The 13,579-nt window shown below is 38.2% G+C and overlaps 1 protein-coding gene across 3 annotated transcripts; it reads right to left on the minus strand.

Moving 5' to 3' along the window:
• Positions 1-241: 241 nt before the first annotated feature.
• On the minus strand, positions 242-13,158 carry LOC139981856 (delta(24)-sterol reductase-like). 3 transcript variants are annotated; one of them, XM_071994319.1, is made up of 10 exons: positions 13,003-13,158; positions 9,892-10,098; positions 8,803-9,042; positions 7,467-7,728; positions 6,747-6,865; positions 5,429-5,695; positions 4,886-5,026; positions 3,281-3,478; positions 1,966-2,144; positions 242-1,046 (listed from the first exon to the last, which is right to left on the minus strand). In XM_071994319.1, exons 3-10 carry the CDS (start codon positions 9,031-9,033, stop codon positions 893-895), a joined length of 1,551 nt encoding a protein of 516 aa, XP_071850420.1. In that variant the 5' UTR covers positions 9,034-9,042; positions 9,892-10,098; positions 13,003-13,158; the 3' UTR covers positions 242-892. The 3 variants fall into 3 exon arrangements, with proteins under 3 accessions (XP_071850420.1, XP_071850421.1, XP_071850419.1); XM_071994320.1 differs by having other exon boundaries at positions 12,903-13,129; XM_071994318.1 differs by having other exon boundaries at positions 12,893-13,129.
• Positions 13,159-13,579: the final 421 nt, after the last annotated feature.

The following is a 13,579-nucleotide window of genomic DNA, read 5'->3' on the forward strand; positions in this document are numbered from 1 at the left end:
AGCCTTAATATACACCAGTGAAATTAATTAAATATTCAAATTTTGTGGTTTTTGAAGGCTCTGGACTTTCTCATATATAAAATAATATGGTTCCTGTGTGTGCAATAAAATACATCTATGCAATTGTTGAGCAGGTTGCCCATTTTGCCATTTTATGAATACACAACATTCATTCATTATTTAAAACATCGTTTCCATAAATACTGAAAATCAAATAATCTACTATTAAACCTTAAATGTTTTGTGTGAAATATCTGAAGACAACAACAAGCAGATACATTCTTGTTTAAAACAATGTATAATAAATAAGTGCAAATAGCTTAAAAATGTTTAAAGATACAAATTTAAGTAAAAAAGAAATGTAAGTTTTTCAACAACAAATTGCAACTCCAGTCAAATCTTAACCTTCACTGTTATAAGGTGAAATAATCACTCCCAAATTCTTAAAAAACAGCCTCATTTTTTTTTCAAACAAGTACAAGAGGCTGCAGCATTCTGCATAGGATAATATTTAGTGCCAGCTGCATTTTCACGCAACCAATCACTGTTGGTCTGTCAAAATGTGCCGAGCTGCATTATCTGATATTGATTCAGCCTTGCTGCAGGGGATTTTGCAGTTGTAGAAGCTTTTTCTGTCCGAGACGATGCCTAACCAGCAGATACACAGTATCGTTAACCGAAAAAGGATATTGCCAAAAGTGGAACTTTTGCTCATTAATATAGAAATGAACAGATACAAAATGACTAACTATGCTATTCAAACAACTGTAAAATTGTGTTTGTGACTTTACAAATATATTAAAAAAGCACTTGTGAATTTTCCAAAAATTAAGCGTAAGACAATAAAAAATTTGACCAAACTTTGTGGCTTGGAATAAAAAATAAAAGTCCACTAATACCTCGCACTCTGACATATTTTGTCGTAGACTTCTGGGAAGGCGTCTTCACATTGCAAATCTTTGCGTACTTTATCGTAGAGGGAGTGGTCGAACATGACGCGAAACTCTTCTCTGGTCATGAAACAGTCGGCGTACAGCATCTGAAAACTATGAAATGGCAAAATATCCACATTAAGTACCATTTCAGGAGAAGAGTTTTTGACCAGGGAGCTATCACCAGTCAATTGATAAACATCAAGCAACATTGAAATAATATCTAGGTTCACAATGGAGCACATTGCAGTTTCAACAAGGAATTCTAGCCTCTTTTGATATTGAAGACACACTGTACCCATAAAACAGCTGGTTTCCCAAGCTTTCAATACTTAAACTTACGTGAGTTAATTCATGTATTCTGTCTGATTCACTTTGATGAGTAAAGTATTGCAATTAACGTTCTACGCAAACATTACTCAGTGTTTCTTCTCGAAGCCAAAAATCATGTGCAATTGATTACTGTTTTGTCCCTACAATCTGATATCACTTGTAAGCCCACACTGTGCCCACATTCATATATGCAGAGTAAGCTAGAATTTTGTAAATCTGCTTTTACAAGATACCAGCTGGCCTTTACTGATGTTTTGAGAGTTGCTTAATAGTGACAACTTTGTTTTTTAGACTACAATTAACAGATTTTATGATGTTTTAAAGGAAATGTTTAGGTTAAGGTCAACAGATTTTACCGAACCTACTCAATAATATTCAAATTAAGATTGCAATTTGACCAAACAGAGACATCATGCGGGGGAAAAAATTGACCGAAATAAAGGTTAATCAGCAAGAAACTAGTAAAGAGTGATTCAACTCTCGGCCAGACAGTATAACCCTGTTTAACCGTGACAAAAAGTTGGAAAATTTTCCATTTGACAAGATTACCATGGCACTGGCAAGTTGGTCCATTTTCTTTCAGTTCAACAGCACTAGGTGGTCACTTAAAAAAAATTTCTATTAAGCCGACATTTATTTTACAATTAATAAAAAACTGATTTACGCAGGTTATGAATGACCATGATGCATCTATTCTCACCCGTGTCGATCCCGCACAAATTTCTCAATCCTGCGCACGGTGTCTGAATAGTGAAAGTCGGCAGTACCAGGGTTGCCATAGGCACCGATATCTACATAGAGCTCCTCTTGGTTGCTATGGGGATGAACCATCCCTGGATTAGCTGGTAACTTGAAAGGACATATCCAAAGTGGATACATCTGCAAAGTAGTGGTATGGATACATTTAATTTTTTATCATATGATAAGTATATTATTTTTTCTTAAACAAAAGTGAAAATATACAGTAATATACAGTAAGATGGCTTCCTGGAGATTCACAGTTGGCTTGAGTATCATCATCCCCTCCATGAATTCTGGCAAAGACCCTCAAACTCAGATTGAATATCATGTATTGCACATAAATAAAATATTGGCCTTGCTATAGAGAGAACCATCATATGCAACTTACCTCACCCCCCCCAACTTCCCCCCTTCCAACCCCTTTTCCTTCTCGATCTAAAAAGGCCCAGGATAATAAATTAGCTGATACACTAGCTCCCATTGTGCCGAAAAATTGCTCCACCGCTTACCAAATCCCAATCAAAACAGGGCCTCCATTTTTTTGTCTTCAAACAATTGCAGTGAGAGTGTTATCTCAGCTGTTTTAAAACAACCATTTAATAGTAAAGAATTGGTATAGCTATCTCCTTGAGCTTAACGGATGTATACCAATACAACCATTACGGCACTATAGACATACCGACACACACATATATATACAAACTCTGCAAGACTTTTAGTAACCTGTTTCATTTGACTTTAAACCACCTTTATATTTGATACATAAAATCCCTTAATTATTGAAGTTCCACTAGCTAAATCAAATAAGTGAAGAATAGGTCAAAAGGTTTTAAAATTTTGGTTTGAGCCTTTGCTTGTCATTTATCGTAAACATATCGAGATGGCAAAGTGAGTGAGTGAACGAGTAGAGAATACTGTTACTACTCCTGTACATTACAACATTTCTAGAATTAACTGAATGTAGCCATCACCTACACATCTATTAAAGTTTTTCCCTTGGTGAACAAAACTAGCAACCTATCTAACTAAGTTTGATCATTAGCAGTCTCTTTATGAGTAATATTACTCAGTTGTGAACGATAATGTTTCCATAAAGTGACATCCAAATGCACAAAAAAAATAACTGAATAAATAAGGTGCTTTATTGCAGTGGAAATGATAGTCAATAAGCTCGTCAAATAAAGTCAAAATAAGATTATAATACTTTATAATACTTTTAATAACCAATGGTTGAATCACTTTCGGACAATTAATTTCAACACTTTCTTTAATACCTTGATTTCTTGATGAAAGCACTTGAGGGCATCTTCAAAGTCATCGAGAGGTACCAGCATATCCTGTACGATATGCCGCTTCTTATACAGCTCTCTCAAGGTCTTGGTTTGGGTGAGTTTTAGGAGCGATATTTTAATTGGCAAAAGCCAACCGAATAAGTACCTGAAGATGGGGTGGTTACCAAAAGGGATGATGTCCTGTTAGCATGGGGGAAAAAATTCAAAGAAGGTTGAAGATTTTCTAACACATTTGAGTATTAAAACCGTAAGAATTAAGATAAACTTCTTTTGTTAAATTGTAGAAGTGAGAGATACAGTGATGTGTGACAGCCTTGGCCCCTCTGAAAAACTCAAGCAGTTTAGCCATGGAGTAACAGATGGTTCAAGAGATTCATTGTACAAGGGTCCCCAAACGTCAAGGGGGCTTTCCAAGGGTTGGTTGCAAAATATTGACCAAACGGAAGGCAACTAACCAGCAGTCATGTTTGTCGAGAACAATTTAGTTGATTCAATATGCGCAACATACAGGAGCAGATCCCTTGCGGTTGGGGGGGGGGGTAGAATCAAAGGATAACCCCCATGTTATTTTACATTTTGATCAAAATTACTCAAGATTGTAAAAGATGCAGTTTAAAATATTGACAACAATAGAGCCCTTGTGCATCTATCTATTAGTATGCCCACTTACCCAAATAAAGTTTTCCTTGGAACCCTCCCCTAGGATAGACCACATGCTAAGATTCATGCCCCCTCCCCACCCCCCCCCAAAAAAAACCTAAATCTGGCTACAGGCCTAGGGTCAAGTGCATTTTAGATGAAGTGGGGTGAATGGCCCAAGCTCTAGCTTTGGAACTGGTGCTCCTCAAACCTTAGCTAAACCACAGAGTAAAATGGATTTATATTTATAGAAAATAATTTTCAAAGAAAACTGAGATGTGTTGAGGTTAAAGATACGTCATTAAATAATGTAGCTTATTATTATAATATCAAAGTTCTCAAATACTAAATAATGTAAAACCCAATTGAGTTACATGTGTAACAGGGAGAAAAAAGCGTGGCAACTTTTATGATGTAACATTCATTTATTACATATAGTATGAAATTTTGGTTTAGGGAAGTTATAAGGTATAAGGTTTGGGGAGGGGGTGGAGAAAGAGGGGGAGCAGGGGTAAGAGTCTTTTTGTTCCTATGAAAACTACAAAGTTATGTGATTATAAAGTTACATAAAGGGATACCACAGAATGAGATTTACATCAAGCAAGTAAGTTTCAATATGTAACTTGAAGAAGTAATTGGAAATGTGTCTGTCGTTCTCTGTCCCTACCATGTTCCCATTTTTTTCAACCAGGGAAAGCTAAAGATGTAGGTTGCAGAAAGTAGAGTGTTCACAAATATTTGCTGAGACTGTTCCCAGACTTCCAATATGAACATTTATGTGTTGCAGTAGTATTTTTCTGTGTTGCTGTATAGAATGTTAAGTTGTGTTCACTCATAGAAACAGAAAGTTTGTGGATTGGCCACCAACCCCATACCAATACTGACCTGAATTTTTGGGGGAAGGGGGGGTGGAGAGGGGTAGGTTGGGGTAGATTTGTTATCACTTACCTGCATTTCCCAGAAGATACTTCTAGAGTGTCGATGGTAGTAGTCTCTCAGTGGTATGTATTCTACGCAGTATCCAGTCTTCATAATACCTTCAACATGCTTGTAAAACCAGGGCTTGTAAAAATTACCAATCTTATTGATCTGTTGATTAATATTAGAGGGTGGAAAAGTGCCATGGTTGTTGCAACAAGATATTAGATTTTTAAATCTACTTTATCAATAAGGGATGGAAAAGTTACAAAAGGAATGTTTGTTAATGATCCATACAGAAAAGGTAAAAGCAAGTGCACAGACCGCATCGCATATAAAGCTATTTGGAGGAAATTCATTATTGGATTAGAAATGCTCTTTGTTCTACATGAAATCTTCAATTAGTTACTCCTTCCGGCTCAATATTAGGACTCATCCTGACTTGATGTTACAACTCAATATTAAGACTCAATATAACAACTTGTGAAAGCTGACTACTCCTTTGGCATATTATGATTAATTATTCAGCTACTTCCTTTTTAAGGACATAAAAATAGAACATCTAAGTCATACTTTGTCGGCCTCCACATCTTCTGTCAGCGTCCCTGTCATGACCACCGCCTCGTTTTCGCCAAACATCAGGCCTTCCACGAAATCGTTTCCATCTTCTTTACAGGTCTGCTCTTTGAAAACCTGAACCGTCTGCTGTCTGGTCTTAGTGGGACGGTACTCCAAACGGACGTAACTCTGAATCGGTACAATTCTGATGTCCACCGAGACAAGGAAACATAGCGTACCGTAAGACCAGGGTATGGAGTGAAATAAGTCAGCGTTTTCCTCCTGATGAGAAAATAATGTCGGACAGAAAAATAAAAGTCAAAAACATGGCACTCAAACATGATGTCCTTTCTTCATGAATAGAGATACTTATCTCATTAAATAAAATAATCCTGCCCCTTCATGTGAGATTTCCGAAACTTTTAACAAATCTTTGCAACGTTGTGTTATAAATACGGAAATACGGTATATATTCACTGAGTGATATCCCCGTTTAGTGTACACGTATTAGTTTTACACACCAAACCATAGAGGACTTATTTCTACAACATTGTGCAATAGTTTTACACACCAAACCATAGAGGACTTACTTCTACAACATTGTGAAATAGTTTTACACACCAAACCAGAGAGGACTTACTTCTACAACATTGTGCAATAGTTTTACACACCAAACCATAGAGGACTTACTTCTACAACATTGTGCAATAGTTTTACACACCAAACTATAGAGGACTTACTTCTACAACATTGTGCAATAGTTTTACACACCAAACCAGAGAGGACTTACTTCTACAACATTGTGCAATAGTTTTACACACCAAACCATAGAGGACTTACTTCTACAACATTGTGAAATAGTTTTACACACCAAACCAGAGAGGACTTACTTCTACAACATTGTGAAATAGTTTTACACACCAAACCAGAGAGGACTTACTTCTACAACATCGTACTCTAGCTTAACCCACCAACCCAGAGAAGACTTACTTCTACAACATTGTGCAATAGTTTTACACACCAAACCAGAGAGGACTTACTTCTACAACATCGTATTCTAGCTTAACCCACCAACCCAGAGAGGACTTACTTCTACAACATCGTACTCTAGCTTAACCCACCAACCCAGAGAAGACTTACTTCTACAACATTGTGCAATAGTTTTACACACCAAACCAGAGAGGACTTACTTCTACAACATCATACTCTAGCTTTACACACCAACCCAGAGAGGACTTACTTCTACAACATCGTACTCTAGCTTAACCCACCAACCCGAGAGGACTTACTTTTACAACATCGTACTCTAGCTTAATTACACACCAATTCTCACCTTGGAACACTTGACAACGTCTCCATTACCCAAGACAACTTCAAAAGCTTCACAGATGTGTTGGAATAGTCCATGTTTGTGAGACGAACTCTCGATGCCCACCCCCATCACCATACCACCTGGTTAAAAAAATAATAATAATAATAATAATAAATAAACAGTAAATGATTTATGTCAGTACCACCTCAAGTGCCAAAAAAAAAAACATGGAAGTTAATATTACATTCAGCAGACAAAAATAAAATTGCTAAGAAGTTCATTACTTTAGGATACAAGAAGCTATTCCCAGTAACAAATCTTTTGTAAGAGAAATCTCCTTTTACCAGCAGCCACTCCACAGCAAAACAGACAATACAGCAGAAACAAAGCTATTGTCAAAGGCAGCAGATTTTTATATTCCCATTTTAACTTTTTCATTTAGCATTAATTAATCTCATCAACCAAAACAATCACAATTTTTTTTGTCAACTTGCAGCTTTTCCACCATGTCTTGAAATGAAACTTAGCATTTCATGCTGATGATTTTGTATTATATGTGGGATTATATCGTACCAAAACAGGTATTATAATTGAATTTGTTATATTGTAAACTTACTACTGTTGGCAGATTACAGTACATCAATTACATAAAGACAGGTACAGGATTGAAGAACACAGAGCAACTTATATGAAACTATGCGAGGATTTTGCAAGGAAAGAAAGATAAAAGGATATCTTTACCGACTGTGAGATCGTCTAACTCTGGTAGTACTGGTAAGGACCACCCCATAGGGCTAAGTAAAGCTGTTATTTGGCCCATGGTCACAAGTGGTTCACATCTGACAATTCTCCCATCGGTATCGACGTCCAGGATATCCACCATGTTGATGTTTATGTTTCTGTGCGTCTTTTTGTATAATCCGACTCGCAGGCTCGTCGTCTGCCAACCCGGCCGAGCGGTACATAGCTTCTTCTGACTCCCGGACTTGATCCAGTCCTTGATCTGTGAGAGAGGATGCAGAACTCGAGTTTAATGTCAGAGAGAGTACCGTACATATATTACTATACACTACCCACCAGTCACACGTTTTTTGAGATTATTGAAACACTTATTTTCAAGGGATTAATTTCAGACCTTTTGAAATATGTTTGGGTGAGGCCGAGAGTGAAGAGGTTAAATATAATTTTAAGTTATACTTACTCTCGACAACTATGTTTCTAAATGATCCTCCGACGAACCAGTCGCCCCTCTGACTATTTTAATTGACTGGTTCAACTCTCCAGTAATTGGCCTAGATGTGTGAGCTGTGTATGGTCAAAGTATGGCTTCGCAACTATAGCGCTAGCGCGAGGTAGATCTACCGAATAAATATGATGCAGACTAGACACGCAATAACTCCTAATAAGTAAGGCAATACAAATATAAATGTAGTATCCACCCTCTCCTATAACCACTCTCTTAATGAGATAAACACAGGGTGAACATGCCCTGAGTAAACTGCAATGTCTAAGGTAAAAGATGTAAATAAGTAATAACTGTTGTCAGTATCTTAACTGTCTGCAGAACATGAGGAGAAGAGGTTGAGTGGCCATATGTGTGTCCCTTATATACCAGCGTAGGTACTTTCAAAGGTAACCTAATTAGCATGTGTATAGAAACTATACAAAGTGGATGAATAATTCCATCAATGCAATCTGGATTACTCTAACCAGAGGCTTATTAGAGGGGGTAAGTAAACAAACAAAGTTGACCAGTATAATATGGTCACTAAAAGAGTGCTCATACTGTAGGCCTAAGTTTTACATGGCAATGAAGTTAAGTTGGGAAGTACATGCCAAGTTTGGTACGTTCCCAATGAAATGAGTATAGTTACTTTTTGTCAAGCTCTCAGCTCAGATGAGACAAAAAATCATGTTGTACAAAATGACACCGCGTAACTATAAAATTTTGCTCTCTGCTCTCACCCTACGAAGACAGTCTGAGAATGAAATCAGTGTGAATGAGAAGAGGAATAAAATATCCAAAAATTAGCACAATCACTCTGGGAAAAAAAAAACTGACGTTATCTTTGTTTACCTGTTGGGACACTCCATCTACCCTCCATTGATGTCTCTGTGGTGCGCTCTTGAGTTTAAAGACGAGGAGATTGCGAAGATACAGGACTGCAGAATAGACCAACGAGATGGGGAGCAGTCCCAAGCACACGAAGATCCAACGATAATGTTTCATCATATGTTCTGTACCTTTGACATATGAAAAGAGTATAAAACTGCTCAGCAGTCCCGTACCAAGTGACAGCCACAACATCTTGAGGAGCTAAAGGAGAAGAAGAACGAAAAGTCTCTTTTACAGTGTTCTAAGAGTGAAGTAAATTTGCTGCAAGCTGCTGCCAATTGCTATAAAAAAAAATATTGCAAATGGCAAAACAATCAACTTTTAATGGCTTTAAAGTCACCCTGAGTTGATATCCCCATATGACCATCCTCTATAAGAATGATTTGTCAGATTAGAATAAACCCACAGGAAAGAACTTTAGCTTAGTGATTCCTTACCCATATTTACAATTTTTTACATTTCAGACTGTATAACTTCTGTTGTTCTCAAATGACCTTTGACCTCTGCACAAAACAGTAAGGTTCTTATACTCAATGAAGAGGTTACACTGTACATATATTACGCTATGTTTCAAGTATATCCATGCTTTTCTCTTTGAGTTAGCGAGTTGACAAGGTTTTCAGAATTACACCTCTACTGACCTAGCTGCAAAACATTAGGGTTACCTGTACTATACATACTGTACAGTCGGTGGATAAACAGACCGTTTTCAAAGTAATAGGTTTTGATTTTAAATTTTTCAGAATTCGGCCTCTGTTGACCTCAAATGACCTCTGCAGACAATGATAGTGTTCATTATACACAATAAAGTGGATACACTGTGCAAATATTAAAACATGTACAAAGTAAATCCAAGCTTTCTCGTTTGAGTCTAAAAGCCAAGGCATCAAATACCCACAAAAATCACCATCGCCAAGATTCATATTGTCTCCATCGATGAATGAAAAGAATAAAAATATACTTGGAGAATTATTGACTGGGTTAACCTAACAACGTTTAATGGTAAATTAAACTTACTGTACATGCATCTTTAAATGAATCACAACTTACATGCTTATATGCTAATAATCACTTGTTGAAAACTGACTATTAACAATCTCAGTAACTTAATATTGGCTTGCTCAGCGACAGCAGTACCTCAGGCCGATGGGATATCACCATTCATCATTTTTATGCGGTAACCAACTTGGAAATTTGCAGAAATCTGATTTCACTTCTTTTGTAATTCCCACAGGTCTGCTAGATATTTCGTATTATCTGTGTATGGAAGAAATCAAAGTGAATTGTTTTACTGCGATTTAAAACCATCAACCTCAGGACTTGTATCACAACACAATGTTCACTAAGGGAGTGTTAGCTCAGTGGTTCCAAATGATCAAAATAAAATACTAACAATTAAAAAAAGGAAAAACGACAATTAAAATGGGTTATGGCCAAGGGGGGACTTGGTCTAGTGATCGCCGTCCTGGGGGAGGGGTCTAAGGGGAGGGGGTGAACCCCTCCCTTATTGAGATTTGTTTGAAGTTAAGGAAAGCCTAGATGCAAAATGGTGCTATATTTCTCAATTTTGTAGGTTACAATAATCCTTTAAAAAAAGACCCAAAAATAACTTCCAGAAGCAACACTTGATTAAACTGAGGACAGTTAAGACAATAACACGAGCACATGTCATGTCTACGAAAGTAGGAGCCTACGCAGTTCGCTGCCTCTGGCAGCCACACCATCAAAGATATTTTTAGTGTCAAGTTTGGCCAAGATCCTGTTTTCCACAGACATCAACATGAAAGCCTCAAGATATGTTCTTGTGTCATTGTACTTCATCAAACAGTTTTTGAGTCTCTTCAAGGCAGAGAAAGAATGTTCACATGCCACTTGAGACACAGGTAGCGTTACCAGCAGCTTGTAGGCAAGCCCAATGCTCTTGTAAGCATCGGTGAAAAGGTTGGAGCACCTTTTAGCAGCAGAGATCGAGGACAGTCTTACATGACGTCTGTATTCTATTAACTACTGTGAAAAATGGCTGTAAATTTTACCAGGCTCCCCAGCCCACCAGCCCATCAGGCCACCGGGCATTGCCCAAATGCCTGTGTGGCCAGTTCGCCACTGGTTATGGCCCATCCATTCCTTAAGGGGAGTGTTAGCTCAGTGGCTAACGCCAGTGCCTTTCAATCATAAGGTCCCGAGTTCGAGTCACTCCAAGATTAATGTATGTTGTCCAGTTACAGAGTTGTTGACAATTGACAATTCATAATCATGGACGTTAAAATATGAATCTAAGAGACTGGCTTCGGTCAGCTTGCGGCTTTGATAGCCAATAATGGCTTCTTCGCGAGGATCTTAAATACATACACACATACACCCATACACCCATACATACACACACATACATACATACACACACACAATACAACTATTTATTATGTAAAACATATCTTAAAAGATGAAATGTACAACATAAACAGGGATAGGATTCTGAAACCTTCATCAATCTTTTTCAAGAAAATGTTTGTAGGTTTACTGACAGAACTTGGATTTGGATGGAGGGGGGGGGGGTGGGGACATAATAGGACTTTTATTGTCTTACCAACCTATTGAGTGTTCTTGAAAATAAATGTTCCTTGTACATGCACACTATTTTGCCTTTTTAAGAAAAGTAGCTTATTTAATACAAAACATTTCTCAATGGGGAAGAGAGCATCCCTCGCCTTGGACACCTCACCCAAGTCCCTGAGACAAGCCCTCCACTTGGAACCTTCCCCCAGATCACCAATCTGTAACTTAAAATCTTACTCCACCCCCACCTCCCCCCCCCCCCGCCCCTCCATCCTCCTATAAAAATAAAATTGGGCATGTAGTTGGTATACATTCTAGCTATCACAGTGAATTAACAGAATAACCCTCAACATTACATATCAAGCACAACTTTACAATAGCACAATTAGCAAATAGTTGAATTACAAGTGCATCTCTGTCCACATGGTGCTGCAATAAGTGGTATTGCTTGGAATATTAATCATGGCTTTAAAATATAGCTGGCCAAAAATTAAAGGGTGTGAAGACTCGCGCAAAAAGGAACGTCTAATGCCGGTAATCTGACCTAGTTTCGAATGAGGTGTAATTGAAGTGTTAGACACCACCATCGGTCCCAGAAAATACACACACAGCTTGCTACCGTCAGTAATTAGACACTAGTGTACAGTCAGTACATACAGCTGGGGTCAATACCCACATCACAGTGTATGAACGATACAGCGATGGACAACTCAGGTCCAGCTAAAGATAACAAGGTATCACGTTTCATTACTGTCTGCATTTTGTAGCGACACGAACAAAACGTCACAAGCAACAGAATGTTAACTTTCTCAGATGGCCGCACGCGGTTTGGGGCGAGTCTTCAATGCCTTTAATCATGGCTTTAAAATATAGCTGGCCAATAATTAAGCTAGGACTAACATCATCTTCTTTAGCAGAGCTGTGGACTCAAACCTCAAATTTTATGTAAACGGAAGAACAGCACAGGGATATCTTTGTCCTTCTGCTTGAGCACTTACTGAAACGTTCATTACCAATTTCAACCCCATTTCCATCAAAATATGAACCTAAGCAAATCAGGAAAAGTTTAGCCTACATGGCCTTCAAACAAGCCATGTGCTGCAGTGTTTCTGACAATTTTTTTAACCTTACTCTTAAGAGAGGAAAACAAACAGCTCATTAAAGATTTATTTTAAGGAGACAAACAGCCAAAGCTACTAATACTATAACTAGTAACTGGTGGACACATGCCAAAATTCCACTTTGCAATGGCCCCTTTCACCCAGGCCCCACACGACTGACTAAGCCTAAGCTAACACTAACAGTAACACCAAGGCTGATTGCAATATAGAGATATTTCCACATAGTAGTGGTACTTCAATTGGCGCTTCCTGTTTCGGATTCCTTTCATTTGAATGCATACTGCCATTCAGCATAGTGATATGTTGCCTAGCCTAACTAAGCCTAACTTAATTATAGTTACACTCAAGGGCTTGTTGACATCTTAAAATTGTTGTACCCTAATTCACCGTGGCAGAGCGTTAGCATGAGCAACCAGTAAGTTCAACCTTCCCTGATATCTAACTAACGCTAGCTTTGCTCAGTTTGTAGGCTTAAGTGAAGTTTGACCTGGTTGTGCTGTAGCTTAGGTCTATCTTCCGCAATTACATTGCCCTTCAAATTTCGCCCAGGCAAGCCACTTCGATCTCTGATCCGCTAGGCTACCCTTAATACCCAAGCCGGAACTTGTGGATGGGTACTACGCACTGTATAATAGTCGAGTCCCGAAAAATAAGTGCACACATTTACATGATATCAAAATGACGTAATCAGTGCCAACTTCCTGTAGCTCAGAAAGAAATTGGTTACTCTTTCAAGTTATTGTGCAGTGCGTAGCGCATTGAGGAGAAGTACAACTTGCAGAAAGTTTCACACTTGTCTGGACGTATATGACAAGCCAAATTTTGAGATAAACTTTGAGTTTCGGCGATAAATCGGGAATATCGATGTCGTTAATAGGGTTGTGGTCAGTGGCGGACTGGCCACACGGGCATTTGGGCAATGCCCGGTGGGCCGGTGGACCGATGGGCCGGTGGGCTGGGGAGCCTGGTAAAATTTACAGCCCATTTTCAAATTAGTTAATAGAATACAGACGGGCTGTGTAGAAATATATTTTTAACTGTGGGCATCAGTAATGTAAATCGAT

The sequence above is a fragment of the Apostichopus japonicus genome, chromosome 2 (genome assembly GCF_037975245.1).
Source record: "Apostichopus japonicus isolate 1M-3 chromosome 2, ASM3797524v1, whole genome shotgun sequence".
Lineage (NCBI taxonomy): Eukaryota > Metazoa > Echinodermata > Holothuroidea > Aspidochirotida > Stichopodidae > Apostichopus > Apostichopus japonicus.